Here is a 13,803-nt window from a genome sequence, read left to right on the forward strand (position 1 = left end):
TCAGCAAAATGGAGGCTGACCAGCATGAGGCTGACAGCTTTCTGGCTTGGCAGTAGAACACCAGGAAAAGAAAGGTCAAGCAGGTTGCAACCCATGGTCAGTGTCCGCCCCACGTGTCTAGCGTGTCCACTTTCTTGTGGTTTTGCTCCCAGTGTGGCCTTTGTGGGCTGGAGGCTGATGCAGATCATGGCTGGGCACCTACCTCTGTGTGTCGCTGGTGCAAAGCGTTGTACTCCTTCTTCATCTCTGATTCCCGCTCCTCCAACCGGGAAACTGGAAAGCACAGCAGCTGTTTGTCAACCACACACACAACCCAATTCTCACAGTTTCGTCCTGCTCTAGGCTTCCTGAACAGAGGGCAGGGGCTCCAGAGTGAGCTGGTGCCTGGTGCAGGGCGCTGCAGAACCTGAAGCTCAGAGAGTAGTATCAGCGGGTGAGAACCCCCTGGGAGGGCTGAAATGCAGATTCTGACTTGGTCTGGGGTGTGGATCGTATGTGTGCTGGGTTATCTGAGGCTATTCAATTCTGCTACGAAGATATACGACGGGTAAAACACACAAAGTGTTACTGCCTAAGCTTAAGTTAGCTGGCAGCTTCAGAGATGCAGGCAAAACTCAGGGTGTGGCAAGTGTAGACGAGAAGTGAGTAAGTGGTTGTGGAAAAAGACAGAATTCATAAGTCAATAACCTCTAAGATGTGTTAAAGAGCAAAAGAATATACGCATTTGAGACACATGACAGACACACAAGTGTCCCTAACATGTGTGTATCAAGGGCTGAAAAAAACAAGTCATGATTATACCACCTTTAGGCTGGCAGCTGTGTCACCCCTAAAATGGCAGCCCCTGTGACAGGCAGGATGGTCCCCTCCATCCTACATGTGTTCTGCTGCCTGACTGCTGCAAGGCCTCACTGGGGAGCTACAGTGGCAGCTGGTGACCACAGCCCTACATCTCACCAACAGCAAGCGTGTCACTGGACTCAAAAACCTTCCATCTGTGGTCCTTTGTTCAAATTGAAACTCTGTCCTTGTAGTCCCACCAATAGGGGACAGGTGATATGCAGAGCCAGGGACAGGACCCATGACATTCATGGACCCAGGACTCATGTGGCAGTCCTCCCAGCGCCTGCCCCATCCTCAGTGTGCGGGCCTCTCTGCTTGCTCCACCTTCTGGTGCCTGTTGTAAACTGATTTAACAACGACATTATTCGACATCTCACTTGGTCCACATGCTGTCCAGCTCCATGAGTCCTGGTGTAGCTCTCCCAACAGCATCCTTGGAGGCTACATTGTCTAGGTCATTCTCTACCTAACAGTTGGGGCTTCAGGGTCTGCATTTCTAATATTCCAGGTGCTGCTGCTGCTGTTGGTCAGAGGAGCAAACTTTGAGGAGCAACAGGTATTTACACAAAGCAGAGTAACAGCTTAGTCATCCCTGGAAGAGCTTAAAGTGCCTGTAGACTCTGGCACATAACACACAGAGAACTGGTTGCCACAGGGAGACCCCTGGCCTCTGCTCTAGCCTTGGGAGGGGCTGCCTGTCTGTCCACAACTCCCCGGAGAGGGCTTCGGGGTCAGAGCCCCAGGTTCTCTGCGAACCTCTCTGCTGGGGCAGGTGCACACACCACTGCCTGGCTGAAGGAACCCAGTGCTTGTCCTCCTCTCTCCTCTGGCTCTCACTCCTTGGTGCTGACCAAATGAACAACTTCAATCTGTAACTTGAAGCTTATTTGCTTTCCTTCTAAGAAGAACTGAAAAGGTTTCACTATGAAAAGTATTCTAAGCAAAGGGAATATTAAGGAGTCTGTGTAAGTATAGAAGAGTTTATCTATGCATGCCTAAACTGGGCCTTTTCATTTGTTTCCAGTTTGCAAATACAAGTGTGTTTGTACATGTATGTAGCCAACAGCCTGCTGGTTGTTCAGAACTCACCAACACCATGGAGTACTGGCCTTTAAGTCTTGGTTTGGTATAGGGATAGACCAAACACATCCAACCACTTTTCTTCCCAATTTTATCTGAATTTTTCAGAGAAATGAAAGCTCCTGCCATCCAAGGGAACTAGGTAAAGCAGCAAACTAGGTCTCAATCATCAACACCTCTACCTACAGAAAATTGAAATCACACACATCATTTTAACTTTGACATTATAATTTAAACAAAGACTTCTGAAAATTAAAAGAACAGTTCTTATCACAAAAATAATAAAAAATCCCTCTCTTCCCCTCTTTGCAAGAAGGAGGGTGTCCTATAGGCACCTTGATCAGCTGTGCACCCATCCTAGGAACTGTCACTACAGGGAGCTGCATCATCAAGCCCAACTTTCAGGTCACAAAACAGCAATCTTCCCTCAGGGGCATTCAGACAAGAGCCTCCGGGGCAGGTAGGCAGCTGGGGAGCTTTGTCCCAAAGGATCACACAAGGATCACAGACTTGTGATTTAGGGTCAGACTGCAGTATGCGCACAAGTGCTGTGACATCAAAGGGGCCTTAACTATTTATTTTATTTCCACAAAGAACTGGAGGCTGATTACAGAAACACATAGCAGTGTATGGCTGAAGGAATCACAGTGAAAATAAAATAAGCCTACCATTGGGTTTTCTCACTCTTTTTAATCAAAGGCTCGCAACATCCTGCCCAGCTCGGGTAGGTCAGGTCGGAAAACAACAAACAATGCAATTTCAGCGCTCAGGCTGGCTACTTACTCTGATCTGCATAGTTTTTGGCCTTCAGCTCCAGCTGGCGGGTCTGAAACTCATAGTGTTCCACCTGGATTTGTAGCTCTTTCTTCTCTTGTTCCAAGGCATCTTCAAACTCAATGAATTTCTACACATGGAAGGGAAAGAGCCGGCATCATGAATGTGTGATGCTGGAAATCAAGGTTACTAAACTGAGGCATGTTCTCATGCCTCTCGGTCCAGGTGTTCTATGCCCCGAGCTGGTGAGCTGGACTCGCTAGCGCCGACAGTCTTTGACTGATCAGGTCTCAGGGTTTCAAGATATTCTGTGACTTAAAAGGAATCTTGCTGAGTACTCCATCTTCCCTGATGTTGACAAGGAAACCAAACAAAGCCAAGCACAGGTAGCACAGGTAGTGCTTAACCTTGCGTGCTTTCTGTTAATGTTTAAGGAACAGTGTATCCGTTCCCATAGTCTTAAAAGAATAGATGAATTTCTATTTTTTGTTTTTGATAGAAAACATTCTTTATGGTTTATATATTAACGTCTTTTTGTTGTAATCCCAAGTAAGTAATTGTATATTGTAATCAATATTGGAATGTGCCTGTGAGCTCATTCCTTACCCTCCCTATTGATTTCTATACTTGCAAAACTCAATAAAAGGAGAGGTCTTTGCGCCGCTCGCTGCTGACCTGCCAGAGCGTGCAGCAGCCCTCCAACCGACTCATTCTCCTTACTGGAATTACTTCCGCACCCTTGACCACATTTAATACAACATCTGGCACCGAACGAGGGACAGAAGGTAAGAACTGGGAACAGGGAGAACCGAGAAGGGTATTAGGTTGCACGGAGTCCGCAAGCCTCTCGGCATACGAGTTGGAGTCATGGGGAACTCCCCGTCTGTAAAGGAAGAGTATACTATTCTTATTCAATCTTTATTGAAAAGTTTGCAACTTAAAGTTAAAGAAAGTGCCCTTATAGATTTATTTTTACAAGTTAAGAAACATTGTTATTGGTTTACTCCAGAAAAGGGAAAAACCAAAACCAACAAAAAAGGACCCTCTTCCCATGAAAGAATGGGGTCAGGGTTATCTAAGGAACAAAAGCTTTACTTTAGGTTGTTACAACAACTAATAAAAGGAACTGGATGCCAGATTAAGGAAAGGCATCTAATTAATTTACTACATACTGCTGTGGCTCAAAGCACTGTGGTCTCAGAAAAACAAAGGGAAATTAAGAAAAATAACTCAAAATTAAAAAGTGCCACAGTCATAATAAAAGTAGGAAAGGGGGAGGAAAAGGGGAATATGTGGAGTGCTGTCAAACAATTGGCTCTGCAGACCCCTTCCCTCTGGAATGCTGAAAAGCCACAATGTCTCTCATAGCCTCTGCCGGCTGACACAGGCCCACCAGCTAATCCAACCTTGACAGAAAAACTGTAAAAATGTTTTTCCTACAATTGCCTTAAAACTAAGGTTCTATTTAGTAAAATATATCTTGTGGTATATTACTCAAATATTCAAGTAATATTCAAAAATTCATGTCTTTTAGTGCTAAGAACTGAATTTTTGTCTATGTTAATATTATATACCTTTTATTATCACTTTAAATAAATATTCAAATATTATTTTATAATATATATTCCTTGGTTGACAAGATTTCCAAGATTTAAAAGTTAAAAAAACTTCCTTACAACCTTGAGATATTTCAAAGGGCCCTTGAAATATCTCAGGAATTTATTATTTTCTTCTTACCAAAAAGAAGAAAACATTAAACTAATCAGGCTTAATACATTTTAAAATACTTGGAAAGCTTTGTCAAATAAGAAAATTTTACAAAAAGAATTAAAAAACAATTGGCTTTTGAGAATGCTAATGAAGACTGTAGAACAGTTCTTCGTCCTCTTAAACAAAACTTTCAAAATATTATTCGGTTTATTCAGGCTTGTCAAAATATTGGCACGAGGAATTATAAAGCATCTCTGCTCGCTGCAGCCATCTCTACGGCTGCTGCCAAAGATCAAAAAGAAATTAAATGCTTCGTTTATAGAAAAACAGGCCACCTTAGGAAGGAGTGCTACAATAATCAAAAAGGAAACTTTAAATCTCCAAGAAAGAACTGTCCTCATTGCGGCAAGGGGAAACATTAAGCCAAGGACTATAAATCTAAATTTAATAAGAATAGTAAATGTATAAGTACCCTCTGATAACCAGGGAAACTGGCAGCGGGGCATAAGCTCTGGTGCCCCGAACCAGAACAGGAGACCCCAAGGCCCCAGCAATCAAATGTTTTGAGTCAGGGCAGTGCCGAGTCACAAATCTTTGCGCAGTCACAAATCTTTGCGCAGCCACAAGCGGGAGTGCAAGGTTGAACTTGGTCACCACCCAGCAATTAACTCTTAAAGAACAAGATCGCATTTATGTTGCTCCTTCTAAAGTATAGGAACCTTTGCCTAAAGAATACGTAGGTTTAATAATTAGCCAATCTAGCCTTATTGTTAAGGGTATTATTACTCAACCAGAAGTTATTAACTCTAATTTTAATAAAGAAATCAAAGTTATAACACAAGCCACGGGCTATCATATCATACCTGCTAACATTCGCATAGCACAGCTTATACTTCTTCCTTATACTGTGCCTGCAACTTAAAATGTTAAAAAAGGAAACAAAGGCTTTAGCAGCACTAATAATCAATCTGTTTTTTAGGCTGCCTCTATTAAATTACAAAAACCTCTTTTAGAAGTAAAAGTTGGGGTGGAGGAAGAAACTGCCGGTCTCTCAGCAGAGTCCGTTTGTTTAGACGGCACCCACAGTCCTAGAATGTCTGCAGGCCCAACCACTCCGGGGACCACAGTCAGGGCAACAGGTAGAGAGGCTCCAGTCCCATATGGGAAGTGGGAGAAGTGCCTGGAAAAGGGGCAACTGCTGAGCAAATGGCATTGTTTCCTCTCAGACCCCTCCCCCCCAAACAGCGCCACAACGTGGTAAAATGGGTCACCCTGTACTGATGAATCCCTAAGGCTCCGCCCCTTCAACGTAACAGGTGCAACAGTGCTACCTAAGACACAGAGGCAAACACAGGAGCCTGTCAAGGTGAGGAGACAGATAAGTAAGGCCCAAAAGAGGGAACAAATCAAGGTTCCAGTGGAAGAACTAAGTGACGAGGCGATAGCCAACCTAACAAGTGCAGAGTTCAAAACACTGGTGATAAAGATGCTCAAAGACTTGACATATATGCTTAAGTAAGGCAAACACAAAGGGAAGAAGTGAAGTCTATGCTAAATGAAACGAAGGAAAATCCACACAAAACCAATGGTGAAGGGAAGGAAACCAGGGTTCAAATCGATGATTTGGAACATAAGGAAGGAATAAACAGTCAACCCGTACAGAAGGAGTAAACGAGAATTGAAAAAAATGAGGAGAGGCTTAGGAGCCTCTGGGACAACTTTAAACATGCCAACATCTGAATCATGGGGGTGCCAGAAGGAGAAGAGGAAGAGCAAGAAATTGAAACCTAGACATACAAGTCCAGGAAGCACAGACCCAAACAAGCTAGACCCAAAGAGGACCACACCAAAACACATCACAATTAAAATGCCAAAGGTTAAAGATAAAGAGAGGATCTTAAAAGCAGCAAGAGAAAAGCAGAGTTACTTGCAAAGAGGTGCCCATAAGACTATCGGCTGATTTCTCAAAAGAAACTCTGAAGGCAAGAAGGGACTGGCAAGAAGTATTCAAAGTGATGAAAAGCAAGGACCTACAACCAAGATTGCTCTATCCAGCAAAGCTATCATTTAGAATGGAAGGGCAGATCAAGTGCTTCCCGGACAAGGTAAAGCTAAAGGAGTTCATCATTACCAAGCCCTTATTATATGAAATGTTAAAGGGACTTATTTAAGGAAAAGAGGATCAAAATTATGAACATTAAAATGACAACAAAATCACAACTATCAACAACAGAATCTAAGAAATAAAAACAAACTAAGCAAACAACCATAACAGGAACAGAATCACAGGTATGGGGATCATTTGGAGGGTTATCAGCTGGGAGAGGGAAAGGGGAGAAATGTGGAAATGGCGCAGGACTAAGAAGCATAATTGGTTGGTACAAAATAGACAGGGGGAAGTTAAGAATAATAAAGGAAATGGAGAAGCAAAAGAGCTTATATGCACAACCCATGGACATGAACTAAGAGGGGGTGGGATTGCTGGAGGGAAGGGGGGTACTGGGAGGAGGGGAGCAAAGGGAAAAGAAATTGAGACAACTGAAATAGCATAATCAATAAAATATATTTAGAAACAAAACAAAAAAGCAAAAAACAAAAACAACATATGCTCAAGGCTAGACATGGGATGAGGTGAAAACTCATCTTGAGCCAGTGAAGAACTCTATGATGGGGCAGCTGAAGCTGGAAGATGGAAAATTTTCTAAAACTGATCACTGTCCTACCTCAAGGAGGTTTTACACAAAGAAAAAGGTTCTTTAATGCTACTGTCATTTCACTAGGAGTCTTCCCCATCTATGTCCATCGTATTACCGGTATATGAGAGTCAGCTAAAAAGATTTTCAAACTAAAGACAATGAATGTAAGAAAACCCAGCCCCAGTTTCTTAAAGTCAGACAAACTTTCCTAAATCTATCCAGATAGGTAATCGTTAAAATCCAACACAGGTGATGTGCTAAAAAGCCTTGTCATGCCATAAAACCCACATGCATATATATTCCTGATGAAGTTCACCCCAAACAAGGTCACATGCAGAAATCCCCTGACTATGGTACACTAAGGCCTTTCAGCATCAGGAACTATGGAGACATTACTTAGAGAGATAACATCTACTTGAGCTGTGTACACAGACAGCTTCAACGTCAAAGACACAGTAAAGGCAGGGAGATGGATCCCACTGCGGGTGGGTTGACGCACAGGATATCTGCAGTTCCCTGGCCACATGGAATCCTGGTGCCAAAGGCTTCCACGGGATGGGAAACATTCAGATATTAATAACTGACATCCTTTCCATCCTCCAGGCACTACCAGCTGACAAGGGGTATGAGTACGCATGTGGAATGACTTCCTACATGAACAAAAAGCCCCAAGAAACCCACAAGGGACTACCAGCAGATTTAAGAGGATCCTGGCCTTGGCCAGCCTCACCCTCCCTGCCTGGCTCCAAGGCTGCCTGAGTGTGGTGAGGACCACTGCTGCTGAGTGTAAGATCCTTCCCAGTCTCAGATGTCAGCATTCTACCAGACAGAGCCAATGTTGAGGGGCCCTTAGGGGCTCCAAGTTTAAAAAAATGTTACAAACACAATATGGTGCTCTACAGCTTAAAAGAAATCCTTCTCTTTCTTCCCCTCTTGCAAAAAAATATTTCAATGTCATTAAGGTAATTTTAATTAACAAAAATGCAAGCTAGCCATTTAACCACAATGGTTATGCAATGCAAACCTCATCAAATATTATAAGGAATAACTATTGTGAAGGGAACAGTGCCTGGCCAAAACTAAACACTTAATCTTTGCTTTTTATGAGGACATGCTCAGGGCTGGACTTGAAATGAAGTAAAAATTATCATGACAAGCCCTGGCTGGTGTGGCTCAGTGGACTGAGTGCTGATGTGCGAACCGAAAGGTCACTGGTTCGATACCCAGTCAGAGCACATGCCTGGGTTGTGGGCCAGATCCCCAGCTTGGGATGTGCGAGAGGGAACCATCCACTGATGTTTCTCTCCCTCTCTTTCTCACTCCTTTCTACTCTCTCTGAAAATAAATAAATAAAATCTTTTAAAAAATTTTATCTTGATAAGTGAAGAGTAAGTAGTTGATGGGGTCAGAAATAAAGCAGGAGTTTTGTGTTGGTAGTTAAATAAATATATGAGGAAAAGAAGTTGCAAATCCAAGTTCTCTTCTAACACTAGGGAGGGCAGCTGTGGGAGGTGGGGAGAGGTGTCAGCATGAAACTTTTTAAACTGGATTAAAGTCAGAAAAAATTCAATAGGTGTTTTCAAAGAAAAAAATACTTTTATTTACAGATCATTTACTTTAGATTTAAAAGAATCAAGAACTTACAGCAGTGGGAGACAGGGTAGAAACTAAGTTAAGTCTACAAAGAAAGTCTTTTGTAAGAAAAGTAAAAAAATTTCAAGTAGAATCTGACTACAACAATATATGAATGGAACTGAAAAGAATAAAAATTTAACTCTCAGCATTTGGGTTGAGTGGGTCTGCATGATGCTCACTGGATTATAAGAAGTATGTCTTGCCCTGACCAGTGTGGCTCAATTTGGTTCATCCGCAAAAGTGAAAGGTCGTCAGTTTGACTCCCAGTCAGGACATATGCCTGGGTGGTGGGTTTGGCCCTGGTAAGGATGCGTACAAGAGGCAACCGATCGATGTTTCTCTCCCACTGATGTTTCTCTCCCTCTCTTTCTTACCCCCCTTCCTCTCTCTCTAAAAATAAATAAAATCTTCTTTAAAAAGCATGTCTCATATCTGAAATACTCTTTGCATAGAGTAGTATCTGTCTTCCAGAAGGCACGACCAGAGCAAAGTGAAAACTTCCTATATGTGTTAATTACAAATACTATTGATTTGAGTTTATTTGGAATTATCATCTGTCTAATCAAGTCTAATCAAAATGTCATGTAGTACATGAAAACCCATCGATGTTTAAGGCGACTTGTATGACAAACCTTTAAATGTCCCCAAAAGCAATGACAGCAATTATACAATTAAAATGCACCGGCATGGCTTATCCTTAACATCTAAATATGAAATACCTAATTTTCGCTTCTGAAGACCAATATACCACAGGAATCCCTTTTTAGATTTGTTTTAAGATATAATTCCCTCTTCCTTCCATTAATAAAGTGCTATTTTAAAACTAAATTCAAGCTTAGTTTTCAGAATTTGCTCTTTGGTGAATTAAAGATACAAACTGAAATAACCTGAGTGTGGGCTCTTCCAAAATCTAGGACTCAAAGGAAGCTTTTCTTAGTATTCCAGGGAATAAGACCATTCTTCTCATTTTACACATAAAAGCAAAGTTAAGAAGCTAACTTTTCATGTCAAATATAAAATTATGACAACAGAAGCTAGTAGTCCCAATTCCTAGAACGCAAGACTTTTGTAACTCAAGGTTATTTAATAGCAAAGTTAATTAACATATTAAATTTAATTCTTCCCTCTCAGATGTCGTTTAGGCCAGGGTCACACACAGGAAATAACTCAACTCTGGCTTGTTAGGAATGAGTGCAACAGAAATCAAAGACTTATTCTTTTGACCCTGTCTGGGGTGGCTCAGTGGGTTGGGCATCATTCCACAAACCAGAAGATCACAGGTTCAATTCCTGGTCGGGGCACATGCCTGGGTTGTGGGCCAGGTTCCCAGCTGGGGGTGTTTCAGAGGTAATTGATTGATGTTTCTCTCCTTCTCTTCCTCCCTCCCTTCTGTTCTCTCTCAAAATAAATAAATAAAATCTTAAAAAAAAAAAAAAGACTTGTTCTTTTGCATTATTGATCATTTAATTCCTTCCTGGGAGCAAGGGTGCAGAGTGAAATTCCAGGAGAAAAATGCTTTTGGCGGGTCTTTTATGTTAGGGCAGGCAGTGTGGTAAACACTTGGGATGTTTGGTGCAAGCTTCTCTGCCTGGAGGAGACGCCCTTCTCCTGATGGCTAATTCCCAGTACTGACAGTGACTTCCTGACATGATCAAATATTTATCGAGGGCTCGTGGGGGGCACTGAACTCCTAAGATCTCAAATCACAGATGTTCCTCTACAGTTTCCTTTTTCCATTTCTCACAACTGGGTCATCACTTAGATCTAGAATGCTGGTGAGTAGAGTAAAACATGGGATTGGGGGCCCTGCAATGACAAGAGCTGCCCACGAGGCTCTCTGGGTGACACACAGGGAGAGGGAGGGAAGGGCATTTCTGTATTCAAGAATGAGACACACGTCTGAGACCAGGCCACTGCGCAGAAATCCAAGAACCTGGTTGAATTAATAAAAAATAGCAAAGGTTCCTCACATTTATGTTAAAGGGACTGCTGGTTCAGCATCTGCCTAAAAAGAATCCCAACAAATTGCACTGGTTTAACTCACACTAATTTTCGAGAATTAATAAGACAGAAAAAATATATGTGTGAGTGTATATTTATATATTATTTATTTATATACTATATGTTAAATAATACTAACACATACTTTATATATTAAATGCATCATATATATTATGTTTGGTATGTGGGGAAATAAGAAAAAGGAAGATAAAACTAAAACTGTAAATGTCTATCCTGGAAAAAAATTTCCCCGGGGAGAAATTTTTCCTAAGTAAACTGCATTCTCCAAAGCAATCTGAGTAGTTTACACTGGCTTCTCGTACAGTTTAACAGGAAACATGCCAAGGATGCTTGTAGCTTGCCTTTCTGAAGACAAAGGCTCTTGTCCCGAACTGAACACTGTAAACTTAAGACAGGCGCGCAGCCACATGCATAAGCAAGCACCCAGGGGCTTTTGCCCTGATCTGGGTATTTGTCCCCTGAGAAGGGAAAAGTGGTAAGAGGGCTGGTGGGGTAAGGTCAGGGAACAGGAATCCAAGATGAAGTAGAGTAGAAGGAACAGCAGTCAGAGAATATGGAGGACCCGAGGCCTGGGTAGGTGAACCTAGGAAACTTTAATGAAAGGTATCCCTTTGAATCTGTCACTGTTGGTAATCAAAATCGAAACTTCCTAACCCCATCTCCCCTGTTCCGCTTACCTTGGCATTTCCCAAATCTCTTGCCCATAACAGGTGGTCCATACCTAGACTATGCGGACTCTGTATCTGTGCAAATATTTCATTTCCTTGGAGTGAGACTTTTTCACTTTGGTAATGAGGATTCTTTCTTAGTCCTGAGGAAGGTCACAACTGATTCTAGCCTCTCCAGAACAGGTTACTGTGGGAGCGCCGCAGGGTAGAGAACTGACAGATGCAGGAGGTTATGGAGCAGTGGAGCTGCTGCTCTATCAATAGAAGAACGGATAACACCCACACCACAGGGCACCTGTCAGCACTACAGTAGTCCCTCTCTATATCGCAATTTACTTATCGTGGCCTCACTGTATCACGGGATTTTAAAAAATATTATATTTAATTATTTATCGCGGATTTTTTGCTATATCGCGGGATTTTGCAGTACTGTATACATGTGTTGTTAAAGTTACGTAGGTTTAAGAGTGTAGAATATGTTTAAGAACATAAGTAGTGTTTATAAAAGTGTGGAAAAGGTTAATAAAGGAGTGGGAAAGGTTAATAAGGGACTGGGAATGGTTTAAAAGTGTGTGGGAAGGGTTTATAAAGCCTTGGAATATATATAAATACTAAAATAAATGTAAGGTTCCTACTTCGTGGATTTTCACCTATCGCGGGGGGTGGGGGGGTCTAGAACATAATATCCGCAATAAGTAAGGGAATACTGTACGGGGATGGATAAAAGGATAACTAGCAACCACCTGGATGAACATCAAAATCATTCTGCGGATTGAAAGAAGCCAGAACAAACAAAACCCAAAACTATACATTGCACAATTCCATTCATATAAAGTTATATAAAATGCAAACTAATCTAGTGACAGAAAGCAGATTGGTGATTACCAGGGGATGGAAGAAGCAGGGAGAAGAGAGATTCCTGCAGGGCACGAGGAAACTGGGGAGGATGATGGTCATGAATGTGAGGATAGTTTCTGGGTGTTAATGTGTCAAAACTCACCAAATTGCACACTTCAAATATGTATGGTTTAGTGCATAAAGTTGTTTCTAAGAAAGAAAAACAGAAAAGGAAGCCCCGGGTCAAAGATTTAATTCTGGGTCATAAGCACCAATTTCCAGGTGCTGACCTATTTTCAACCTTTCAAGGATTTCATCACCTCTCTGTTGTTTCCTAAATAGCTGGCATTCTTTTTTTCTTGGTTCATCTCACATATTTTCTTCTGTCTGGTCTCCTATATCAAAACCCACTGCAGCCCTGGCTGGTTGTAGCTCAGTGGATTGAGTGCCGGCCTGTGAACCAAAGGGTTGCTGGTTCGATTCCCAGTCAGGGCACGTGCCTGGGTTGCAGGCCAGGTCCCCAGTTGGGGGTGCACAAGAGGCAACCACACACTGATGTTTCTCTCCCTCTCTTTCTCCCTCCCTTCCTCTCTCTCTAAAAATAAATAAAGTCTTTTTAAAAAACCCACTGCTTTGGGATCGCCCCTTCTTTCTGGAACATGTTCACTGAAACAACAAAAACAATCCACCTTTAAGTATCATCCTTTCATGCCTGAAGTTGAGTAGCAGAGCTGTTTACTGCCTGACCGTATACAGAAGTGACTGAGCCTGACTGTGTTTGACTGGAATGCCCAGTATGATAGTTCCAACCAACCACATGTGGCTACTTACACTTAATCTAGTTAAAATGAAATTAAAAACTCACTTCCTCAGTTCCATGAGCCACATCTGAAGTGTGACCATGGGCTACTGAACTGGATGGCACAAAATAGAAATTTCCATCACCACAGGAAGCTGTATTGGAGAGACAGCTGCTTCACACTCAAACTGCAGAAAGAGTTCTTGACCCTCAGGAACTAAATAGGCAGCTCAGTGTAGTGTGCATCGAGATAGCGGAAAGCTTCTTTCCCCCTTGTCCACACACACACAAATGACTAGCATCTCTTTGGGGTGTGTGATCAGGGAGAAAAGAACAGAAGGGCACTGTCCCTGGGTGAAGCAGGGAGCACGTGTGGGGATGCTGGGGTACAAGGCACAGTGCGGGGCCTGCTCCCTGGGTTGGGGCAGTGTGGAAGGTCTGGGGTGGACCAGCTGAAGTGATGGCAAGCATTCACTCTCAACATGCACTTACTCCATCTAAATGTGTTCCACGCAGTCTCTGTGCCAGACACCAGCCAGGGGTCTAGGCAGTGGGAACAGCATGCAGAGGGGTAGAAAGGAGTTTAAGAGCAGTAGGGCAGGATGCAGGGAGCAGAGGGAGACAGGCCAAGGCCAGGCCCCAGAGGGATTCAAGCAGAAGGGGGCCCCTCCTGAAGTCCCTTTTTCTATTCAAGTAGTCCTCATTCCTCCTTTCACTCTACAACCTATGCCCCCATTTT

General features: G+C 42.6%; 1 protein-coding gene across 13 annotated transcripts in view; it reads right to left on the reverse strand.

Annotated features, from left to right (window-relative positions):
• MAPK8IP3 (mitogen-activated protein kinase 8 interacting protein 3) overlaps positions 1–13,803 on the reverse strand; it is a 52,110-nt gene that overhangs the window by 32,721 nt on the left and 5,586 nt on the right. For all 13 annotated transcript variants that reach the window (XM_090277295.1, XM_090277290.1, XM_090277287.1 and 10 more), the window contains exons 2-3: positions 2,707–2,827; positions 203–273 (exon numbers count right to left, since the gene is read on the reverse strand). In XM_090277295.1, the coding sequence (XP_090133421.1) occupies positions 203–273; positions 2,707–2,827 (192 nt within the window). The remainder of the gene's footprint in view (positions 1–202; positions 274–2,706; positions 2,828–13,803) is intronic.

This window comes from Furipterus horrens, unplaced genomic scaffold (genome assembly GCF_987537825.1).
Source record: "Furipterus horrens unplaced genomic scaffold, mFurHor1.1.pri manual_scaffold_5, whole genome shotgun sequence".
NCBI classification, from domain to species: Eukaryota; Metazoa; Chordata; class Mammalia; order Chiroptera; family Furipteridae; genus Furipterus; species Furipterus horrens.